This window comes from Salvia hispanica, chromosome 3, assembly GCF_029641045.1.
Source record: "Salvia hispanica isolate PSC_SH4W2 chromosome 3, Shi_PSC_v1, whole genome shotgun sequence".
Lineage (NCBI taxonomy): Eukaryota > Viridiplantae > Streptophyta > Magnoliopsida > Lamiales > Lamiaceae > Salvia > Salvia hispanica.
Genome location: NC_142694.1, coordinates 6,030,788 through 6,052,729, shown reverse-complemented (window position 1 = coordinate 6,052,729; position 21,942 = coordinate 6,030,788). Strand labels below are relative to the sequence as shown.

The following is a 21,942-nucleotide window of genomic DNA, read 5'->3' as shown; positions in this document are numbered from 1 at the left end:
AGACTAACAATTTGGCCTGGAACCGGAACTGTGTCTGCACGGTCGAACCGTAAACCGTTCTCTTGGTTCTATTAGGCCGGTTATGGTTCATCTTAAATCAGAACCAGAATTGCCGGTTTTCGATTTGGAACCGGAACAACTTTTCTTGAATCGAGAGAGTTGCCAATCATCATTCCATTTTCAACTCCAATTTACTAAAGTCTCCAAATTTAGTTATTTGGATTGTTACAGCCCAATATCTGCTTAAACATACAACTCCAAATTAAATTACACATAGCTAAAAAAAGATACAAAATGTGATATATAATCACACATCACTCTCTCTCTCTCTCACTCTAAGTGCATGACTCACGCGCAATGCCGAGCTTAGAGTTGGCAACATCGATGAGAACGCGGCGGTTCTGCTGCTGGAAGGAGGCGATGACGTTGAGGACGGAGTTGACCCCGGTGTCGGGAGCTGCAGCCATGGCGAGGCAGGAGGTGGTGCCGGAGCTGCTGCGGATGAGGAAATTGTCCTGTGGGAGGCTCATGTTCAACCCCTGAAACATAAAGGTTATGGTAGGCACTGTGACCGGCACGGTGTAGCACGTGTCGAAGCCTCCGAGGGATGACACCGTGGCATTTCCCATCTTCCGCCGAACCTCGTCTCTCACCGCTGTGTAGGCGGGCTTCACAAGTACGGTGAACACCGTGCCTATCAAGGAGGTAATATCAGTTCGATCGGAAAGATAGATAAAATAAATCATGATAAGAACACACATTTTAAACTGTAATCGATGATTTATAACTTAAACTTAAATTAGTTGCTATATAAAAAATGAATTAATCAGTACTTGTTAGCGACCGTTTTAATAAATTATTGTGGCGTTCGCACCATCTACATGGTGCGGATGCCACACGAGTTCCAACTCAGAAAACTAACCTGAATCGATAACGGTTCCAGCCCCAGTAGAGGGATCAAAGGCAAATGCAGTAGGTGGGATGTTGACAACACTTCTTCCAACCCTAATTCCCATGAGATTGACATAATAGAAAGAGGATCTTCTTGGATTCTTGAGCAATGGAGTGGTTTGAATTCTTATGGGCTGGCTATTGGGCCCCAATCTCAAAGATCCACTAAAACTAGTGGATTTGTAGCCCGGCAAACAATATGAGAATATGGACTGGTAGAGGCTTGATGTTTGGGACATTAGCGATAGTGGGCCTCGGCCCAGGCCCAATAGCCCCTGCGACGGGATTGACGTTCCTGTCGCCTTCGTGATGCACCCGAAGGTGTAGCCGGGGATGGAGTCTGTCGCGAGTGTGATGTTATCCTGACCCAGGGTGGCGGCAACGGTGGAGCCGCCGTAGGTAAGGTTGAAGCCGCAGGTGGCGCCACCGCAGCTTGGATTTGGCACCTTAGTCATAATGCAATTGTAGATATTTAGTGAAAAATCATTGATTTGAGAGTAACTATAAGATGCAAGTACTACTAGTAGTAAATATGGATGAGAGAAAAAATAATACTTTATTAAAAATTAAATTTTGTTGGTTGACATAGTTAACTGATAAACGAACTCGAGGAACAACTTTTTTATCAAACTAAGAAAATATCTTGGTGTGTATTTAAATTAATAAGTTCTTCTATCTTGGTTACCAACTTTCTTGACATCTTTTTGCAAGGTTTTGTTCCCTAATTAAATGTGAGGATCTATACAATCATGATATGGATGTCATTACTTGATTTCTTATTTCTAGATAAGTGGCTTATAATGGATATCCAAGTAAGTGATGTGACAAACAATTATTGGACCTAATATGGACAAAAGAAAATGTAGAAAATATAATATATATCTCCAAAGTAGCTGGTATGCTCTAAATTCAAATCAAAACTCTTGTATAGAATCATCAAACACGAAACTTGACATGATATGTAAATATGTAATGAAAAAACATGACATGATATGATGTTATTGGTCATATAAAAAAAGTGGTGGAGTGAGATGGCATGGGTCAAGCGGGATTGACTGACCGACCCCATCGTCAGTCCATGAGAGCTCATAAATTCCATTAAATTTGACATTTAGAAACAATTTGAAACAATCCCATTATATTGAATCTAGTAGTAGTACTTTCTTTTTGAAAAAAGTATACCCAATTTCTCTAGTAGTTGTTGAAAATTGAAATCAATCTAGGATTATAGATGAAAGCAATATGGTTCACGGGTGACACTGCACTTCCACAAATGGACAACAGAGAATACTCACACTATATACAGTAGCAACCACGTGAAGAGAAAGAGACGTGAGATCCACTTTGGTAAATTAGATGTACATATTTTAAATTTTATACCTATTCTTTAGTCTACATCCAAATAAGTAGTGAAAATTGAATTAATTATTTACCTGTTCTAGACTTCTATCGTGTTATTTAAAGTAAGCGCCCCTTATATTTTATAATTATATTTTATCATCTAATTAGTTACTACTAGTAGTTTTTTTTATTAGGACTAACAAAATCCAAAATTAGAGTATACACTAGTATTTTTATAATATAGTAAAAGTTAAGTAGCTCATAATACCTCGATTTATAGCATATAAAATCCTCAGTAGATTAATTCAATTATTTTTATTCCTATTTCTCTTCTAATTATACTAATTTTATGCAATTATAAAAAATCATTTTGATAAAATAACTACTACATCCATGAAAAATAATCATTATTTATTTATAGTAGGTTTTTCTATTGAAAAAGGCAAGGCCCATTTTTGGATTAATATTTTAACCATAATTTTTTTTTCCAGTATCTCTAACTTTATGAATTTTATATTAAAATCTTAAGTGACAAAAAACAATCACGAGCATCAAGACTAAGCAAGCGAAGCCTCCGTACATACCTGAGCGCACTGCGCGGCGCCGCAGCTCACGGGCTTGAACGAGGCCGACGCGGCCGGGCTAAAACCCGCGGCGGCGGACGAGCATCCGACGCAGCCGGTGCAGGGGACCCAGGCGGCGTCGTTGCTGGTGTCGACGGCCATGAGCAGCGTCTGCGCGGGGGTGCCGATGGCGGCGCGGACAATGTAGGTAGGGTTCTGCGTGACGGCCCGGCCGGAGGCGATGGGGGCGATCCTCTTGCCGGTGGTGGCGGCGAGGAGGGTGGAGAGGTATTGGAGGCGGGCGGCGTCGTTGGACTGCATCCGGAGGACGGAATCCTGCCAGGAGAGGGGTGTTTTGGGGCGGAAGGGAGAGCATGGGCTGTTGGCATGGAGGAGCTGGAGGGTGGAGGAGTCTAGTGGGGGTGGTGCAGGTGCATGGCAGTTGAGGGCATGGGAATGGGATAGAGAGAGAATGAGGGTTACTAGAGGGAAGAAGAGAGTGCCCATTTTTGGGTTTGGGTGGAGATTGGTGATTGGGTGTGGTTTTTTATTTATAGATCATCAACTGAAGGACTCTTAGTTGAACTTGAAGTGTGTGTTTTTGGGCATCTAAGTTATAATCATAAAGTTTGGTCCTCAATTTTGTTCTTTAAAATCTAAATAAGAAAAATTTTGAGTAACACATTACTCATGCATATATACATTAAAATCTATGTTGTTTCAATGTGTTATACTCCCTCCGTCCCAAGGAAAATGACCCCTTTATTGAGCGGCACGAAAAATGCAACTTTATTTTGTGTATTCGTTTTGTAGATAGGAACAAGTGAGACAAATATTTTTATCCTCAATATTCTAACCGTTTTGTAGCCTTGACAACAAACCAAGTTAAACTTGGACATATCTAGTTTGAAATCTTTTATTTTACTGTTGAAATTGGAAAATAAATTTATCCATATGCCTCGAAACTTTTAGTCTTCCGAAGCGCTTCCCAAAACAGTGGGCCCATGTATCTAGTCTACAAAACACTAAACCCAATTTAGACTTCTTCTACTGTAATCCATACGTCTATATCCTAATATAGTTTTAATGTTGGCATATCCTAACCAGCCTACAAAATATGCCCTAAATGGATAGAGTAAAGTAAGAGAGGTGGGATAAAGTAAAGATAAAAGGGTTTCCATTTTAAGTAATGGGTCATCTTGGTTGGGACAAACTAAAAAGGAAATTGAGTCATCTTTAATGGGACGGAGAAAGTATTTTTTATGGGACAAGAGAATATATCATGATTTTGATGTTTTTCTAAATTGTTTCATTGATTAAGATTTGAAGGGACATTATGTAGTACTATGATTTAGAAACCAATATACTTTAGTCTAATTTTATATTTAATATTTGTCTAACTAAAGTTAATTGTTTTTATGGGTGGTAATACCAATTTGCAAAAAATAATGGATTTCAATTTCCAAACCATACGAAATTTTTCTTTAGTCAATGGGATGATGGAGAAAAATGTCACATAATTGGCTATTTTTATATATGAATAATCAAGCATGGTGATTTTCCCGGCAATTTTGCTTAAATATATTTAGAGTAATTAGGGAAGTATAAAAAAAGTTTGTTAGTTTATTCTATGGACTATTTTAAAAATTTATTAGTTCTATATCATTTTTTTCAATTTATCGATATTTGGACTCGAGTTTGTTGAATTTTTATCAATCATTTCTTAACGTCCTGGAAAATACTTAAATGCGAAATGTAAATATCTTTATACACAACTTAACAATGTTTTAAAAATCGGACCGGCAAGCGAACCGATAAAGCTATCGGTTCACGGTTCAACTGGTCCGACCGGTCGAACCACTGGTTGGACCGGAATACTGTAGCAATAATATATTTATTGCATAAATAATATATAATATATTTTTAAACAAAGTAGAGTTCAAAATTAAAATCCAAAATACTTATTCCAGCATAATCCTCTACTCTTAGAAATTAATACTAATTGAATAAAAAAGAATGCCTAATATTATTTACAAAATAGAATAAAAATTCTTCCCCGGACTTCCAAACGCCACTTACCATATTAAATCCATATTTATATACCCTAACCTTATTTTTCTCCGATCGATAGATTTCAGAATATGGGGCTCAATTCGCTGACCTTTCGAGATTAGGGATTAAATTCGTTGACTTTTCAGAATATAGGTTCGAGGTATGCGAATTTTTCAAAATAAGGGTTTTCACTCTTTTATATTTATTCTCTCCCTTTTCTTATTATTTTCCTCCCTATAATTATAAACTGACCAAACTATCATTTAATTCAATTTTTAAAAAATTCATCTTCTCCATTCCAACCAGATTATGTCCTCCAACCTTAAATTCAGTCGAAATTCTCATACCACAGATCATTTCTCCTTTCGAATTTCTGAAAAATCAGCCACTTTGAGAATTCTATAATATATTATTAAACTGATAATTTAATTATATATCGGGAAATTGGTCTCTAAAACCATGAACTTTGCCTAAAATTTGGTATTTCCCATGAACTTTGAAATTGGTATATAATATCACGAACTTTGCATTTTGTTTGGTATTTCCCGAACTCACTCAAATAAGATATTTTCATCAAAATCTTATTTAACATAGGCAACCGTGATATGTTTTATAATATTTGAAACCACTTTTTAAGTTCATAACACGTAGCATAAAAAGTCACGTTGAAAACCACGTTGATTTAATTGTGTCAAGTATGATAAAAGCCTCGTAAGTTAGTCAAATATAGTAATAAACATGCCGTGGGAAATACCAAACAAAATGCAAAGTTTGTGATATTATATACCAATTTCAAAGTTCATGGGAAATACCAAATTTTAGGCAAAGTTCATGGTTTTAGAGACCAATTTCCCTTATATATCATCCCTCTAAATCCCAACATCCATGTTTGAAATATATGATCAAGCACTACACGTGTTTCATTAAAATGGAGATTGGGAGAATAGTGAATCACTCATCCATTGCAGCTTTTAAAATTGTACACAAATATGGATAGAAAACCAAACGTTCACATACCTTTAAGAAGAACAAAAAAATGGGAAAATTAAGTGCATTATTCAGCCCCGGTAGCATTTCCGTTTCTCCCAATAATCTCCATTTGGAGTTCATCGCCACTATCGACGAACTCGAGATGGATAGTTGAGCGCATAATCTGGTTGGATTTGGAGAAGATGAATTTTCTTAAAATTGAATTAAAGGATAGTTTGGTCAATTTATAATTATTGAAAGGAAAATAATAAGAAAAAAAAGAAGAGAACAAATATAAAAGAGGGAAAACCATATTCTGAAAATTCGCATGCCCCGGGCCTATAATCTGAAAGGTCAGCGAATTTAATCCCTAATCTCGAAAGGTCAGCGAATTGAGCCCCATATTCCGAAATCTCTAATTTTCAATCACCACAACCCACCCCCCTTCCTGAATCTCGCCGCCTCAGTCCTCACTATCTCCATTTCAACCCCTTGTCTCTTTGAGATATTCTTCCAACCTTTCTCAATCTCTTTTAATTTCTTATCCTCTCTCTTAATCTTGTGATGTTATTGCTTTAGATCTACAAATTTTCGATCTATTAGCAAGTGAGTAATGATATTTATTTTGAGGGACTCTGGAGATGGTGATGAAACGATGCAGTGGGAAGAGATTACATAGTTGGATCTGAAAGTAAGCTGCACCGGTGGTTCCCGACGGCATCTAAATCAGTGATTTTCAGAAAAAGTTCAAAACACCGGTTCAACCGGCCGCCAGTTTCCAGCCCAACCAGCCGGTTTATCCAGTCCAAAACGGTCTAATTGCTCAACGGTTTAAATGGCCTAATCGGACCGAACAGCCTATCGGTTTGCAGCTGACCGATCGGTCTGATCCGGTTTTTAAAACACTGCTTCAAACTTCAAAGTAAAATAACAAGTGACCGATTGACGTGTCATGATTGTTAGATGTTTGAATATAATTGAAAAGGTACACTAGAGTTGATTTCTCTATTCTTTTCTACAAGGCTAGGTCTAGAGAGTTGATAAGTCGGTAGCTTAAAGAGGAAACTAATAAATTCTACTCACTTTTGTCATGTTCTCAACTTGTGATTTTTATTGCTTATTTAGAATATAGAATTGTGGATCGGTAGGTGGCTGTGTAGGCACATGTTACAAGATTGTGATTTCCATGCTTTGGTGAGGATTTCATAAATTTTAATTTAAGCTTCGTTTTTATTGCAAGATATTCGGTAATTTTGTTTTATTTGCAAATTGGAGAATCAACATAAGAAACAATCAAGAAATATAGTTCTAGTGGCTAATAGTATATTACTTAATATATACTATAGTAGTATAGTAGTAGTACTATATAGTTTTATGCGATCCAGTGAGAAATTCATGATGGTTTTATGTGGAGAGCTATCAATTTCAAGATCTTCGTTGCAAGAATATTCTAGTGGAAGAATAATACACTTGCTTTCCCACTTGAGATAACACACCCATGTAATATAACCTATAACGGTACACGTGTTAGTTCATATTTGAGTTGTTTTTGCACTGGTAGATCACTATCTTTTTAGCTATTACATCTGTTTTGAGAGTCGATCGAATCATTGTTGGCTCATGTAGGCCGCAAAACTGAATTAAATTCGATCTTTTGAGTTGTCGTCAATTTCACAGTGCGATCACTCTACATTTAGCCATTAGGGTTGGGATTTGTTTGTTCTTTGTCTGTCATTGCCTATAACATTCGCTACATAGCTTCTACTATATTCTGAATTCACGAATTTCATTTTCTGGATCCATTTTATCCATTTCTGCATTGCACATGTAATTGGTCATACAACTCAAAAACTGTCGGTATATATGGATATTATTTGATACCAGACTGTAGTCCATTTAGTTTTGTTGTATAATAATAGCATTTGAGTGGTTCATATTGGTCCAATATACATAAAAAAGAGAGACATGGAGGTGTGATCACTTTTCTTATTTAATTCAGTGAACAGCTCCATTAGTTGTACATTTTGTTTCCTTCCTTGTGTTAGTGTGTCGCAGAGAATGTGGATTTGGATTTTTAGGATGTAGACATGTATAATAAATTTTATCATAAGGGCCAGGTACAAAGGTTTTGCAAGAGGAACACATGCATGTAGTATGAGATTTGCAAGAGGGAATATATTTCAGGGTCATTGGAATAAACCAATGTGATTAAATAATTTAGAAATTTTAAATAAATAAAAGGGTGTGATTTGGGGTGTCATCGACCCTCGAATCTTGTGTGTGTGCGTGAGTGTGCCCGTGTGAGATAAAGATAGAGAATAATTGTTATCGATGGAATGATATGGTAATTCGATTTCGATTATAAGCCACTTATAAAAGTACGACTAATGCTTCGCGAGCATTATTTTCAAGATTGTCGCAAAAATCATGAAATTTTTCATACACAAATTCTCAATTATCGTATGATTTTGTGAACCTTAATTTGAGAAGGCGTGCGCTTGTGCCCGCGAGCCTAAATTAATTTTTAACGAAGGCCCAGATCAAAAGGCTTAAATATTAATTAAATAGGCCCAATAATAATCGAATAGGCCCAAATGTAACCCTATACATGTGTTCAAATATAAAATCAGCCCATAAATATGATCCCTCATTTTACATGTGTGTTTGAACTTTAAACAAAAATATCTAAACGCTCTTGCTATATCTCCTTCACAATTTTCGGTCATCTCTCTCTATTTTTCTTTAAATAATATATATTGGAAATATGTCATAAAATCTGAGGTAAAATTGAAAGAATCGACACAGAGGTATAAATCCTGTCTATTACTGTAGTAAGCATATTATGATCACTTTAACTAGTTCTATAATGATTTCAATTTTAATAATCTAAAAATGATGATATTTACTTCATTAGAAAGGAAAATAGCAGTGGTGGATCTAGGGGGCGGTCGCCCCCTCTGTACGACTAATTTCTTCTTATCCGGACGTAAAATTACCGTGTCCGCTCCCTCCATTTGTCCCGACGTCGCCCCGAAAATCGAAAAAAATTATCATTTTCGCCCTAAACCAACCTACTAAAATATATTTCGCTCCTTCCGTTTATCAATTCTGGATCCGCCACTAAAAAATACTCCCTCCGTCCTAGATTTATAGTCACATTTAGTTATGGCACGAGTTTTAAGGAATTGGTGGAGTGTGTAATAAACTAAAGAGTAAATGCCAAAATTGGTCCTGAACATATTGTCATTTTACGTTTTTGGTCCTAAACATTATCTTTTGGATTTTGTGGTCCTGAACATATGGAAATTTGATCATTTTGGTCCTCCGTCAACATTTCCGTTAAAAACTAACGGTCAACATGGTTCAATCTCGATTTTGACCAAATTAAACTTTTAATTATGATTTTTTCAATCCCTAATTAATTCTCTGATTTTGTGGTAAAGAACAAAGAATTCATCACTGATTTCGTCAAAAAAAAGGTAACTTCCTCAGCGAGCCTACATCTGTGCATGCTGGATTCTGCGAGAATTCGAAGCAGGCCTACTTCCTCTTCAACTCTGTCTTCATCTCTCGGCGGAGGTGGTGGTGTTGCTTCTACCGACACGGCCGGCGTGGCGGCTGTTTCCCAATCCCATTTCTTCAAACCCTAATTTTAAATTTCCCCCAAATTTGATGAATTCATCTTCGGTTTCAAACAATCTCTGTGCAACAACGCTCCATCATCCGATTGCAGAAATGAAACCTCCCATTTTCAACCAGCACCAGACCAACTTCTTCCCGCTGTCGTTCACTCAACAACAAGAGCATAGCCTCTTCGGGCCTCCTCAGGCCAAGCGCCACAACCCTGGATGGCCCGCTGACGAGCCCGGCGCCCAGATCTCGAGAGGGGCGTTTACGGACACCGGCAGTTTCGCCATTACCTGCAGCAGCAGAAGCCCAAAATGGAGGAATTAGGGCTCCAGCAGTAGCAGCAGCAGGCCGTAGTCGACCAGATAAAAGTGATTTTGAGAGGTGGGGTTTCGAAGAAGAGGAGAGTGGTGAACTCTGCTATGGTTGGCTATGGAGGTTTTTATCTCTCTACTGTGTTGAGCTTGAGCGCAGAGGAAACAGGGTCATTTTTGAGAGGAAGAAAATGAAAGATCAGAGGAAGGAAGAAGATGAAATTGAAGTGTAAAAATAATTAGAGAATTAATTATGGATTAAAAAATTAGAATTAAAAGTTTAATTTGGTCAAAATCAAGATTAAACCTGTTGACCGTTAATTTTTAACGGAAATGTTGACAGAGGATCAAAATGATCAAATTTTCATATGTTCAGGACCACAAAACCCAAAAGATAATGTTTATGACCAAAAACGTAAAATGGACATATGTTGAGGACCAATTTTGGCCTTTACTCTAAACTAAATGAGATGGTGACGTGAGATGATGGAGTGTGTAATAAATGAAATGGGTTGTTGAAGGTGGGTCCCTTTTTGACTTTTTGGTTTTTTATTTTTGTTTTGATTTATTTTAATGTAGATAATGACATTTGAGTGTAATTTTAGTGAATAATGGGGTAAAATATTATGTCCAAATATAGAAAATTCTAAATGTGACTATAAATGTGGGACGGACTTTTATAGCAAAATGTGACTATAAATCTGGGACGGAAGTAGTAGTTTCTAAAATTAAAAAATGCATATTCTCGTGGGAATAGCTAAAAAGGAAAGAATATTTGTGGGAAGAACTAAAATAGTATCTAAATTTAAAAAATTAATTATTTTCTAAAATTACTCCTATAAAATAGTTTCCTGCTTAATATACTTCTAAAATGCGTTTTCTAAAATTAAATTTTATTGAATGGACCCGATTTTACGTGTGGAGTAGTACTAGATTTCTTCAACTCGTTTTCCTCGTAATCGACAGAGCCACAATAACCACAGCATCTCTGTTTTCTACTCATTTCCATCAATGGCTGCTGCAGCTATACCTTCGTCAGTGATCAAAGTCGCTGCTCTCTGCGGTTCTCTCCGCAAAGGTTCCTACAATCGCGGCCTCCTAAATGCCGGTATTCGCTTTTTACTTCTCTCTTTACTTTTTTTCTGCTCTTCTGCGCTCATTATTGCATCACATTTCGTTGCAAGGAAGCGATTTTTGCTTTCTCTACCAATTTCACTCTCATGTGCTACATTTTTTACCTAATGCTAATTTCCGAACATTGCATGGTGGTAGAAGATTGAGTTTCGGGTTGTGTTTTGTGAGTTATCTTTTGCTGTTGAAGTGATTGAAGATCATATTAGGATTTTCTGGGGTAATGTATATGTGTTTTAAAAATTTATGGAGTATTGTTGAGTTTTGGAAGTTGTTCTATGAGTTATATTTGCTATTGAAGTAATTGAAGAACATATCAGCATTTTGTAGAGTTAATTTTTCATATCTATAGTATTTTAGGATTGATTTAGGATCACTCGTGGAAATTAAAAGGTTTCTACTAATTACTATGGCTATCCAAACACCACATGTTAGAAGATTGAGTTTCGGATTGTGTTTTGTGAGCTATCTTTGCTGTTGAAGTAATTGAAGGTCATATTGTGATTTTGCTTTTCAATAATTTGTTTTGGAGTGATGAGCAGCGATCGATCAATCAAAGACAATCAAAGGTTTGGAGGTAGAGTATGTGGATATATCAGCATTACCATTGTTGAACACGGATCTCGAGGTGAATGGAACGTATCCGCCTGCTGTGGAGGTTTTCAGGGAGAAGATTGCTGCTGCTGATAGTCTACTCTTTGCTTCACCTGAGTACAACTACTCTGTCACTGGTATTCTACTGTTCTTCCTCTAACGTATTATCTTCGAGTTTATCAGAATTTTGTAAATAGCTAGTGTGTTTACATCTTTCATTCGGATTTTTATGCTTTTGTGCTTTCCTCTTTGAGTCTTGAGGTCAAATAAGCTCTTTTGTAATCAACCAGCATTTTGTTTCCGATTGTCCTAGCACCTCTGAAAAATGCGATTGACTGGGCATCTCGTCCCCCAAATGTGTTGGCTGATAAAACTGCTGCAATTGTGAGCGCGGGGGGAGGTTTTGGTGGAGGGCTATCTCAATATCATCTCCGTCAGATATGCATTTACGTTGATGTTCACTTCATCAACAAACCCGAGTTCTCCCTGAATGTGTTTGCGCCTCCTGCTAAGTTTGATAGCGATGGCAACTTGCACGATGATGCAACCAAGGAAAGGCTGAAAGCGGTTCTCTTATCCTTGTATGCGTTCACTCTCCGTCTTCAATGTAAGTCTGCGTAATCCCTCACTGGACATCTGGTGCTAGCATAGCACCTTAAGATATTTGCACGATTTGTGTTGTTTTCATTTCGCCTTTAATGTCATTCAATGATTCAAGTATTGTCTAAGTTATTGCTATTCCTCAATTGCAACATTGAATGTGGAACATTGTTGTGTGTCATTGTTTGTGAGAGTTCAGGAAATTTTTTAGTAGTAATTGATCACTCTGATGTTGTAACAGTATGTAGTGTTTCAGATCGTGACACTTGACTGCAAATTTGGTAATTTTGATTCTTTCTATCGAATTAGGTTACTTCTTAAGTTTACAGATTTCTACATTTTAATAAAAAATGTAAAATATAATTATAAGAGTCATAATCTTTGGCGATTTTTAAAATTTATCAATTCTATGCAACCTATACTACCTAAATCAGTTTTTTCACTAACATTTTCAGTTTATTATCATTTGAATTTGTACCAATTTAATTAATCGCTTTTAGGTAGTTATTTCCAAAATATAAATGTTAAAATAAAATATTGATATATTTTTGTATACAACTATATTTTGGAGCAAAGTAATAGTAGGTCATTTTCCCTCATGCACGTCACATCTCAACTCAGCCTTTGTAGTGAAAATTTGATACTAGTAAAATTGCTGCAAATTGCAAGGATTAGGTTACTCCATAGATAATTAGTTGAAAATATTGAATAGTAAGTTGAAAAGATAAGTTGGAAAATAAGTTGAAAAGGCTAGGATACAAATCAACTAATCAATAACTACATGTGATTAATTACTTTTATTAGTGTGCAACGTGGTCATAATAGAGATTACATGTGATAAGAACAAAAAAATAAATTGTGACTATAATGTATTTTAATATTTCTAATACTTAGATGAAAAAGTGCACAATATCCATTTTGAAGGTCTGGTCTATTTTTTTAATTTGCAAAATTGATTGATATATACGATTGCGTGTTGTGTTACCACACTTTGATAAGATATCATAACATTGCTTTCGGTTGCAATATGGAGAAAAAGAAGAAAAAGAAAAGCAACCAATGATAGAAAAATTTTGATTCTTGATATTTAACTAGAGAAATAAGATATCATTCATGTCTCAACACAAAAACACCTAATCTCATCTACTCTATCCATAAATATAATAAATAAATACATACTAAGCAATATTCCTCTACAAGGTTCTATAAACATATGATACAAGACTTTTAATAACAATACTAAAAATTTTAACTCCACATCAACTCATCAAAGCTTCCAAGAACATCAAGATGCAAAGGGTCATAAAACGAATTGGACGAAAATGCCCCTTGAAGTTGCTCGCTCATTTGTGAAGTGAACACACTAATGTCCATCTGCCCTTGAAATGAGTCGGAGCTAGTAGGGGTATCTACGGTAGATACCGACGAATTAGTCCGATATTGGTCGTCGCTCGTCTCCTTTGCTAGAGATTGATCGTCACAATCAATCTCGTGATAGAAGTCTTTGGCTAGATAGTCTGAGTTGTCGTCCATGTATTGCGACACGTCGGAATTTTTACCCGTGAGTTCTTGCACGAGTGACCTAAATCTCGTGGCACTCGTCTTGACCTTCATGGGGCTAGAAATGTACACCACTTTGAGTGGATCACTCTTCTTTCTCTTGCCTTTGTAGCTTTTTTTGAGACTCTTCACCAATCTTGGATCACCGCCGTTCATTTCTTATAGGGGAAATAAATTTTTTGGGCTAGTTTTAATTTGATGATGTTGGGATGAAGATTTTTTTAAGTGTTATGTTGGATTAAGGGGTGGTGTATATATAGGTACGTAGCTATGTGTGGATGTAAAAAAGGCAATCCACAAAAAGGGTGTTTCTTGGAAGGTGAGATGAAGAAAGTGGGAAATAAAATTGGATTGATTAGGAGATAAGAAAGTTGGAGGAAAAAGGGAATAAAATAGAAGTTTCTCTATATATATGTATTTTATTTGATTTCATTAATAAGTGAATTGATAAATATCTATTATACGAATTGTAAAGAAAAATTTACAAACTTGTCAGATTTTGCATGCAGTAATTCACAAGATCTTAGTAGTAAACTAGCCTTATTTTTTGGAACAAATTATTTTTTATGTATATAAATCTTATTTTTGTCTATAATTTTTAACCACGAATATTCCTAGTACGTCCCTAAAAAATACTCTTAGGAACTTTTAAAACCTTATGGGTTTTAATAAAAAATCGATAAAATAAAATAGAGATAAAAAGAAAAGCGTGATAGTAGAAAATGGGTCTCACCTCATTAGAGAGAACGAAATTTCTTACAATTGAATGTTTTTATTTTTATGGAAAAGAGATTATAATGTTTATAGTTTTTGACATTGAAAGGGCAAAATTGACTTTTTTAGTAATTCAAATGACTGATATAGTTTCTTATTTAGTTGATTATCGTTCTTAGTATCAGACGCATTGTTGTAGGAAAAAACTAATTAAGCTACTCAAATAAATAGGTGTATTTGCGAGCTCATATTACGCAAGGGGCTTTAAGTTCCTATCATTCTTTTTTTTTTAATTGTTATTTTTAATTTTATAGAAATGTTCAAATTTATTCAATTTTTTATGTAAAACCTTATATCAACGATCTAATTTACATCATAATTTTAATTTTGAAAACGTAATTTCTATCATTTTTTTATGCGTCCATATGTTGTGATAAAGATAATTCTCACGTGCACAGTCTTAGGTGATTATGAAAAATTTAATGGATCCATTGTAAACACGTGAGGTGATATAATTGGTAGGATAGGATAGAGAAGTCTTTGGATACATATGTGTAAATACAAGGTATGTGGAATTAAATTGATTATTTAATGTATTCTTTTTCTTATATTATTAACTCGTCAATAGAAAATGGACATGTAGGGAAAGTTGCCGTTTGTTATTGTGGAAAATCTCGATGGCTTCTTTGATTGAAAAAAGGTGTTTGATTCGTGATTATTAAAATGCAGATTGACTAAATTAACAATATTTTTGGTCTAGCATATTATCTCTTTCAATTTAAAGTAATAGTACTCTGACTAATTATTTACTAATTAAAGCTGATCACGAACTAGACATTGATAATTACTACTATTATTAGCATGTAATGGCTATTTTTGGAAGTGCATTTAGACTTTAAAAATTTGACAACGTAATACTACAAAGTATGATCGTGGCATAAATCTTAATCCTAGGGTCGAGCCTCATTAAAAAATTTGCGAAAATTCTATAGGAAAAACACTAATTAAAAAAGAGAATCGATCTATTACAACAAAAATTACAAAAAAGAACAAAGTTATAACACGTCGAATATGAGACCCATAATCCTCTATGTAATTAATAATTATATGATTAAACTAAAGCTAAGACATGACTTATATCTACATCTAAACTCATTTCATATGTAAAATTTTCAATCTTATGAATTTTGATTCGTAAAAACGCCCCACATAAATAAATAGAGCGATGGGCTGTTTTATCAAATTGCCTTCTCTTGAGGCTATCCCATATTTACTAATCATGTGTATAAATAAAAACTAACTCCGTATTACTGAAAAATAAAAATCTTAATACCATACTGATTGTATAATTGTGTGAAACTACATCAAATTAATCAATTCTAGACGACATAGCTTAATACTCCCATCCCAGATTAAGGGTCACACTTTTCCATTACGATCCGTCCCCAATTAAGAGTCACACTTCATTTTTACCATAAATTATAAGTAGGTCCCACATTACACTACTCCACTTCATTCACATTTTATTATAAAACCAATATAAAAAAGTGAGTCCCACATTCCATTAATTTTTTCAACCAACTTTTATTTACATTTCTTAAAATCTGTGTTCGATCAAAGTGTAACTTTTAATCGGGAACTAATAGAGTATTACTTTCTGCTAATAACTTCAAAAAGGGCGAAAGTAGGGTCAATTCCTTAGTCAAATAATGAGGTAATGCGTGACGCAGTTTTAATGATGTGGACATCTATGGACTATGTGTGCCATTGTCTTTCTAGATAATGTACAAAGAATCTCTTGTAATTAATCTTCGTTATTGTCCTAGAATAGTGCTCCAATATTTCACCGCAAGTAATTGATTTCTTTTAAAAGTAAAATTTAAGAAAATAATCGTATTATTAAATTAAGTAAATAAAATAATATAGAAAAATAATTAAATTAAATAAAAAAGCTAAGTAAGAAAGAGTAAAAATATATCAATATTTTTTCCTAAAAAAAAAAAAATCAATCAATTATAACATGACGGCCAACAAAAAGAAATCAATCACTTATAGTGAACTAAGGGAGTAGCAATTAAGTGGTAATATATGATTGAAGGCTTGAGTCATTATGGGCAAATATTCATTTTTGATTGCTTTTTGCCTAAATCAAATTCAATTAAACCGAAAAACTTAAATTTTATGAAATCTAAAACGAGCCGAATCATTGAAAAAGCGAAATCCGAACTATAAAAATTGGTTTGGACCAAAATATCAAAATTTCTCAAAAATATTCGAAAAACTGAAATCCAAACTATAAAATCCAAACCCGAAAAACGAAATTGCACGAATATATCAAAAAATATGTTAGAATCACAAATTATTGACTGATTGACAAAGTTCAAACATCAATCGAACCAACTTGTTATAATGTACTACTCCCTCAGTTTCTTAAAAGTAGAAACTTTTGAAATGACAAAAGTTTTAGTGCAAAATTAGTAAATGAAGAGAGATAAAGGAAAAATGGGTAAAATTAAATAGAGGAGAATAAAATGCAGTGAAAATTAGTGTTAGAGAATTGTGAGTTCATTTCCTGAAATGGAAAGTTTCTATTTTTTAAAAAACGGACCAAAAGGAAAGAGGTTTAATTTATACTCTCGCCGTCTTCCACTAGGAGTCCCATACCTTGGAGTCATGAGTTTTAAGAAATGTTAAAAAAGTGGGTGAAAAAAGTTAATGGAATATGAATATCACATGTATATATTAGTTTTACATGAAATGTGGGTGGAATGTGAGACACTGGTATAATTTATGATAAAAGTGAATTAAAAATGAAATAAAATGAGAAAATAGAATCCTATTCCTAGATGGAGGGAGCAGTATGAAGGAAAGGGAGTATTACTACTCCCTATATAGCTAGCGGACCGGTCGATCTTCATCTTAAGGATTTTGAAAATTTTTCAAATGGGCCTAGGCCTAAACCTATTTAATCATTGCGGGCCGGTCCGATCTACATGTTAAGGATTTGAATAAAATTTTCAAATGGGCCTAGGCCCGAACCTATTTAATCACTCTCATAAACTCGACTGAACCTTGAAATTAGGGTTTAGGGTTTAACAAATTTTGAACCTTGAATTCTCTCTCTGCTGAGCATGTCAATGGCGACGAACCAGGTAGAAGGAAATGGAAAACTAAACGACGAGCTAGTGAACTCAAAACGGCATTGCACTGACTCCGAAGATGACGAAGAAGAGTTGGAGGATGAGACTTGGGACGATTGGCAAGACGAAGACGATGACGTAGAGGAGGATTGTTCAAACCTGCTGTGTCTCTTCTGCGACTCACTTTACAGCTCGTGCAGTTCTCTGTTTGAGCACTGCGCGTCGGCGCACTCGTTTGATTTTTACGAAATTAAGAGAGCTCATAAGTTGGATTTCTACAAGTGTTTTATGCTCATCAATTACGTTAGGTCCCAGGTAGCAATCATACATTAAAGACCATTTTGTGCTTTAATTCATTGAAATTGTGATTTATTTGTTTTGATTTGGATTTTAATTTGGGATTGAATGTTATAGTGGTGCTATCAGCTATGATAGGGCAAGCAATGGGTTTTATCTTGTTTGATAATGTTTTACCTATCGATTTCCGCTTTACATATCAAGCAAGTACGAAACAGAACACTGTTAAAAATACCATTTTTAGGTCATATGAATTTACCTACTATGAAAGAGAATGCGAATTAGGGTTAACTGTTTTGGAATAGCCTTTATTGAGATGTTTTGATAAATATCTCATGAACATGAGCTACTATTTGGGTTGATTTATACTATGTATTTTGGTTAAGATGCATGTTTAGATAAGTTGGGTGCATAGCGGTACTAAGATATTTTCTTTTTCTTCTCTTTATTAGGTAGCAGCTAACAAATCTTGGAGTTGGGAGACAGCAGTCAGTTTTGACGGGAACAGGTTTCCATGGGATGATGATAAGTATCTCAGCCCCTTTCTACAAGATGATCCCCTGTTATACAGTTTTGATGAAGATGATGATGTAGACGAGGAGTGTGAAAACGTGGTTGCTGATAAAAACGAGATCGATTCATATTTATCTCAATTTGAGCCTATTGATATTAATGAGGATTTTTCTGATAGAGGAGCATCTGAGTTTCATGGGGGAGATGCTGTTGAATCATCTTCTCTTAAAGACGTGACTGCTGCAAAGCCTTTTAAAAGCCTAGTGGTGGATGATACTAGCAATGGAGGGGATGGGGCTTTGTCCAACGGTAATGGGAAAAGCAAGTTGGGCACTTTTCCTTCGTCGGAGATTGTAGTAGCAAAAGAGATCACGGACATCAATAAAAATTATTTTGGTTCATATAGTTCATATGGCATTCATAAGGAAATGATCAGTGACAAGGTACCATCAAATGTGAATGATTTCATTCAGGATGAACATATTCATTTATTTAAGATTTGATCATTTTGTTGAAATTTAAAGGGTCTGTGCAGGTAAGAACTGATGCTTATAGACAGGCTCTTGTGGAAAACCCTTCTCTTCTTAAAAATGCAGTTGTTATGGATGTTGGTTGTGGGACAGGCATTCTAAGGTTAGAAAGTTATGCTTAATCTTATATCTATTTCACCTAATTTCTTCAATTATATAATTGTGTTCGGAACCTAAATGGCTTGATTTCTTCTTAGATTGATTGCTTCCTTATTCCTTTTGGTATACTAAGATAACATATAATGAGAATGCATTATAAGTTCTATGGACTGTTTGAATGAGATGCATATATCTAAATATATGGCATGTATTAATTAGTATTATATTGGCTTCTAACATCTGGACTTCAACTGTGGACTGGAAGCGGATAAAATCATATGGAATGAATTCTGCAAATAAAACAAGAATAGTAAGTTTAACTATAAAAGTTGAATAAAAAGGAAGAGAACCAAAAGGGAGATAGAGAGATAAAAGAAACATGTTTGCTCAAAAAAGGTTGTGTTATTTATGGTGCTCTTAACATCTTATATTTATCCTTGACTTTGCCAAGAAGAACAATATGAACTTAGCAATGCAATCTGATTACTTAACCTATGCTAACCACACTACTGCCGAGATGGAATGGTGGCTTGCCTCTATAATAACCAATGTTATACGGAGTAGTTGATATTCTTCTCTATAATAACCAATGTTACAGTTTCAATCTTTTGCAATCAACTTAATCTAACCCCAGTTTGCATAACTGTGTGAGTCAATCTTCAGTTTGGTGTTCCATCAGCTGATATATTTTGTTTCACGGGATTGATTATGTTCTCATTCATGTATAGCAAGGTATAACTGATTTTCTAGAGTTCCTTTTAGCAGAAATTATGTGCTTTTGTTTATGTTTTTGTATCTGATTTTTGCTTCGTCTTTTTTTAACCTACACTCTGTTCCTCTCTGTGGCAGCCTATTCGCAGCCCAAGCGGGAGCTTCGAGGGTTATTGCAGTTGAAGCTAGTGAGAAGATGGCTGCAGTGGCTTGCCAGGTTTACTTTTCTTTGATTTATTATGAATGTCTTTTGAGACAGTTAAAATAGTTTACATCTGGTAGTGAGTTGTTTTTAGATTTCTTATAATTTAAGTTTGTGCAGATTGCAGGAGATAATAATCTTCTTGCAAATGGAAGATCCGGTGATGGCAGTCAACAAAATGGATCTATTGAGGTGGTTCAAGGCATGGTTGAAGAGCTTGATAGTGTTACGCACATCCCACCTCAAAGTGTTGATGTGTTAGTGAGTGAATGGATGGGCTATTGCCTCCTTTATGAGTCAATGCTTGCCTCTGTACTCTTTGCAAGGGATAAGTGGTTGAAGCCTGGAGGTGCTATCCTTCCTGACACGGCTACCATGGTGAGTAAGCTGTCACCACATCTCTACTTAGCCCTTGTTCAACTTTGGTTGCTTCTATACTTGGATGTTGTCCTTTCACTTTAGAGCGGATAACAATTTTCTCTACCTTGACACATTCAGTTTTTAGCTGGATTTGGAAGAGAAGCTACTAGTCTCCCATTTTGGGATAATGTGTACGGCTTCAATATGTCTCATATTGGCCGTGAGGTTGCTGAGCATGCTGCCCGCTTTCCCATTGTTGACGTCATTGACAGTTCTCATATTGTTACGGACACAAAAGTTCTTCAGGTTAGTGTTCAGTGTCTTCTTTTATGTGTTAGCAGAGCAAAACCAACAATTTCCCCCTTACAGGATTAGGTTGTGAAGCTATAATCCTTACTAAGTTCCAAGATGTTCATCCTTTCCTCATGGCAAATATAGCTTTCTGTGTTATGATTATGCAATGAATTGATGCTGCTATAATTATTAGATTAAGGAGCAGCTTGCATAACCTCTGTATGCATCTTTAGACTTCAAATTAATTTATCTTAGCCAGGTTCTTAATACAAAATTGTAAATATCCACACATAATTGAGTTCTTTCATTTCTATCCCCTAACAGTTTGAAGATGTGGATCAACACTATTCTCGACCCTTTTTTTATCCATGTAAAGCAGCTTCAATTTTTGAAGAAATGGAATTATACAATTAGATCTCTAACTATTACTGGAACATTCGTAATATCATTGAAGGCAGACTCTGGATATCTATGAAGCATGAAACCTGAAACTCTAGGAATCTTTGAAAAATTTCCCCATTCACCCTCTGAAGAAATTTAAATGCATTAATAAACTAGTTAAATTCTAACAAAACTATGTCCTCTTGTTACCTTTATACGCAGCAGAACTGCAATGATTGTGAAAAAGGTTGAATATATGAATATTATGGTTATGAGCCTTTTCACTTTTTACAATGGTTACTAGTTTTTGCAGTCTTAAGCTTAACATAAATACATCTATTTTCAGAGGTTTGACCTGGTGACAATGCAACCAAAGCACATGGATTTTACAGCCATTGTTGAACTGGAGCCAAAGTTGTCGCCTCAATCGAACACCCCTCCTGATTCAAAATCAGAAACCACTTGGTGTTATGGAGTTGTACTGTGGTTCGACACTGCATTCTCTGAGAGGTTTTGTCGTGATAAGCCTGTGAACCTGTCAACATCACCCTATGGTCCGAGCACCCATTGGTCACAGACTATCCTCACATTTAGAGAACCAATCGCAATGGCCTCAAACAATGCTGGTGAGAAACTTGCACCATTTGGTACCGAGGAATGTCCTGCTGCAAGAATACAAGCCCGGGTAAGTGTTGCCCGATCTGTTAAACATCGCAGCATTGACATTTCGATGGAACTTACTGGAGTCGACCATGGTGGTAGAAAACGCAACTGGCCTGCGCAAATCTTCCTTATAAACTAATTGTATGATTTATTTCGAGAATTGATTGTTTCTTTGTACTATTAAATTAAATTCTCAAATTTTCTTAATATAAGATCAAAGCATTTGGTTGGCGAAGCTTTTTCACCTCTAGTTGTTTATGTGAATTGGATTTTCTGATGATTTGTCACATCGTATTTGCCTCTATGAATCAATATCATCAACTTTATTACATTTTG

At 35.3% G+C, this 21,942-nt stretch overlaps 4 protein-coding genes across 4 annotated transcripts; 2 read left to right on the top strand and 2 right to left on the bottom strand.

Moving 5' to 3' along the window:
• Positions 1–159: 159 nt before the first annotated feature.
• LOC125214158 (aspartyl protease AED3-like) lies at positions 160–3,470 on the bottom strand. The gene is made up of 3 exons (XM_048115060.2): positions 2,877–3,470; positions 923–1,397; positions 160–694 (listed from the first exon to the last, which is right to left on the bottom strand). Exons 1-3 carry the CDS (start codon positions 3,360–3,362, stop codon positions 336–338), a joined length of 1,320 nt encoding a protein of 439 aa, XP_047971017.1. The 5' UTR covers positions 3,363–3,470; the 3' UTR covers positions 160–335.
• Positions 3,471–10,746: 7,276 nt separating this feature from the next.
• Positions 10,747–12,463, top strand: LOC125216671 (NADPH:quinone oxidoreductase-like). Its single transcript, XM_048118429.2, has 3 exons — positions 10,747–10,925; positions 11,491–11,679; positions 11,856–12,463. Exons 1-3 carry the CDS (start codon positions 10,829–10,831, stop codon positions 12,161–12,163), a joined length of 594 nt encoding a protein of 197 aa, XP_047974386.1. The 5' UTR covers positions 10,747–10,828; the 3' UTR covers positions 12,164–12,463.
• Positions 12,464–13,202: 739 nt separating this feature from the next.
• On the bottom strand, positions 13,203–13,935 carry LOC125216343 (uncharacterized). Its single transcript, XM_048118034.2, has one exon. The coding sequence runs from the start codon at positions 13,856–13,858 to the stop codon at positions 13,391–13,393; it is 468 nt and encodes a 155-aa protein (XP_047973991.1). The 5' UTR covers positions 13,859–13,935; the 3' UTR covers positions 13,203–13,390.
• Positions 13,936–17,502: 3,567 nt separating this feature from the next.
• PRMT3 (protein arginine methyltransferase 3) lies at positions 17,503–21,841 on the top strand. The gene is made up of 7 exons (XM_048116547.2): positions 17,503–17,871; positions 18,306–18,809; positions 18,902–18,999; positions 19,845–19,923; positions 20,029–20,286; positions 20,407–20,574; positions 21,290–21,841. Exons 1-7 carry the CDS (start codon positions 17,548–17,550, stop codon positions 21,743–21,745), a joined length of 1,887 nt encoding a protein of 628 aa, XP_047972504.1. The 5' UTR covers positions 17,503–17,547; the 3' UTR covers positions 21,746–21,841.
• Positions 21,842–21,942: the final 101 nt, after the last annotated feature.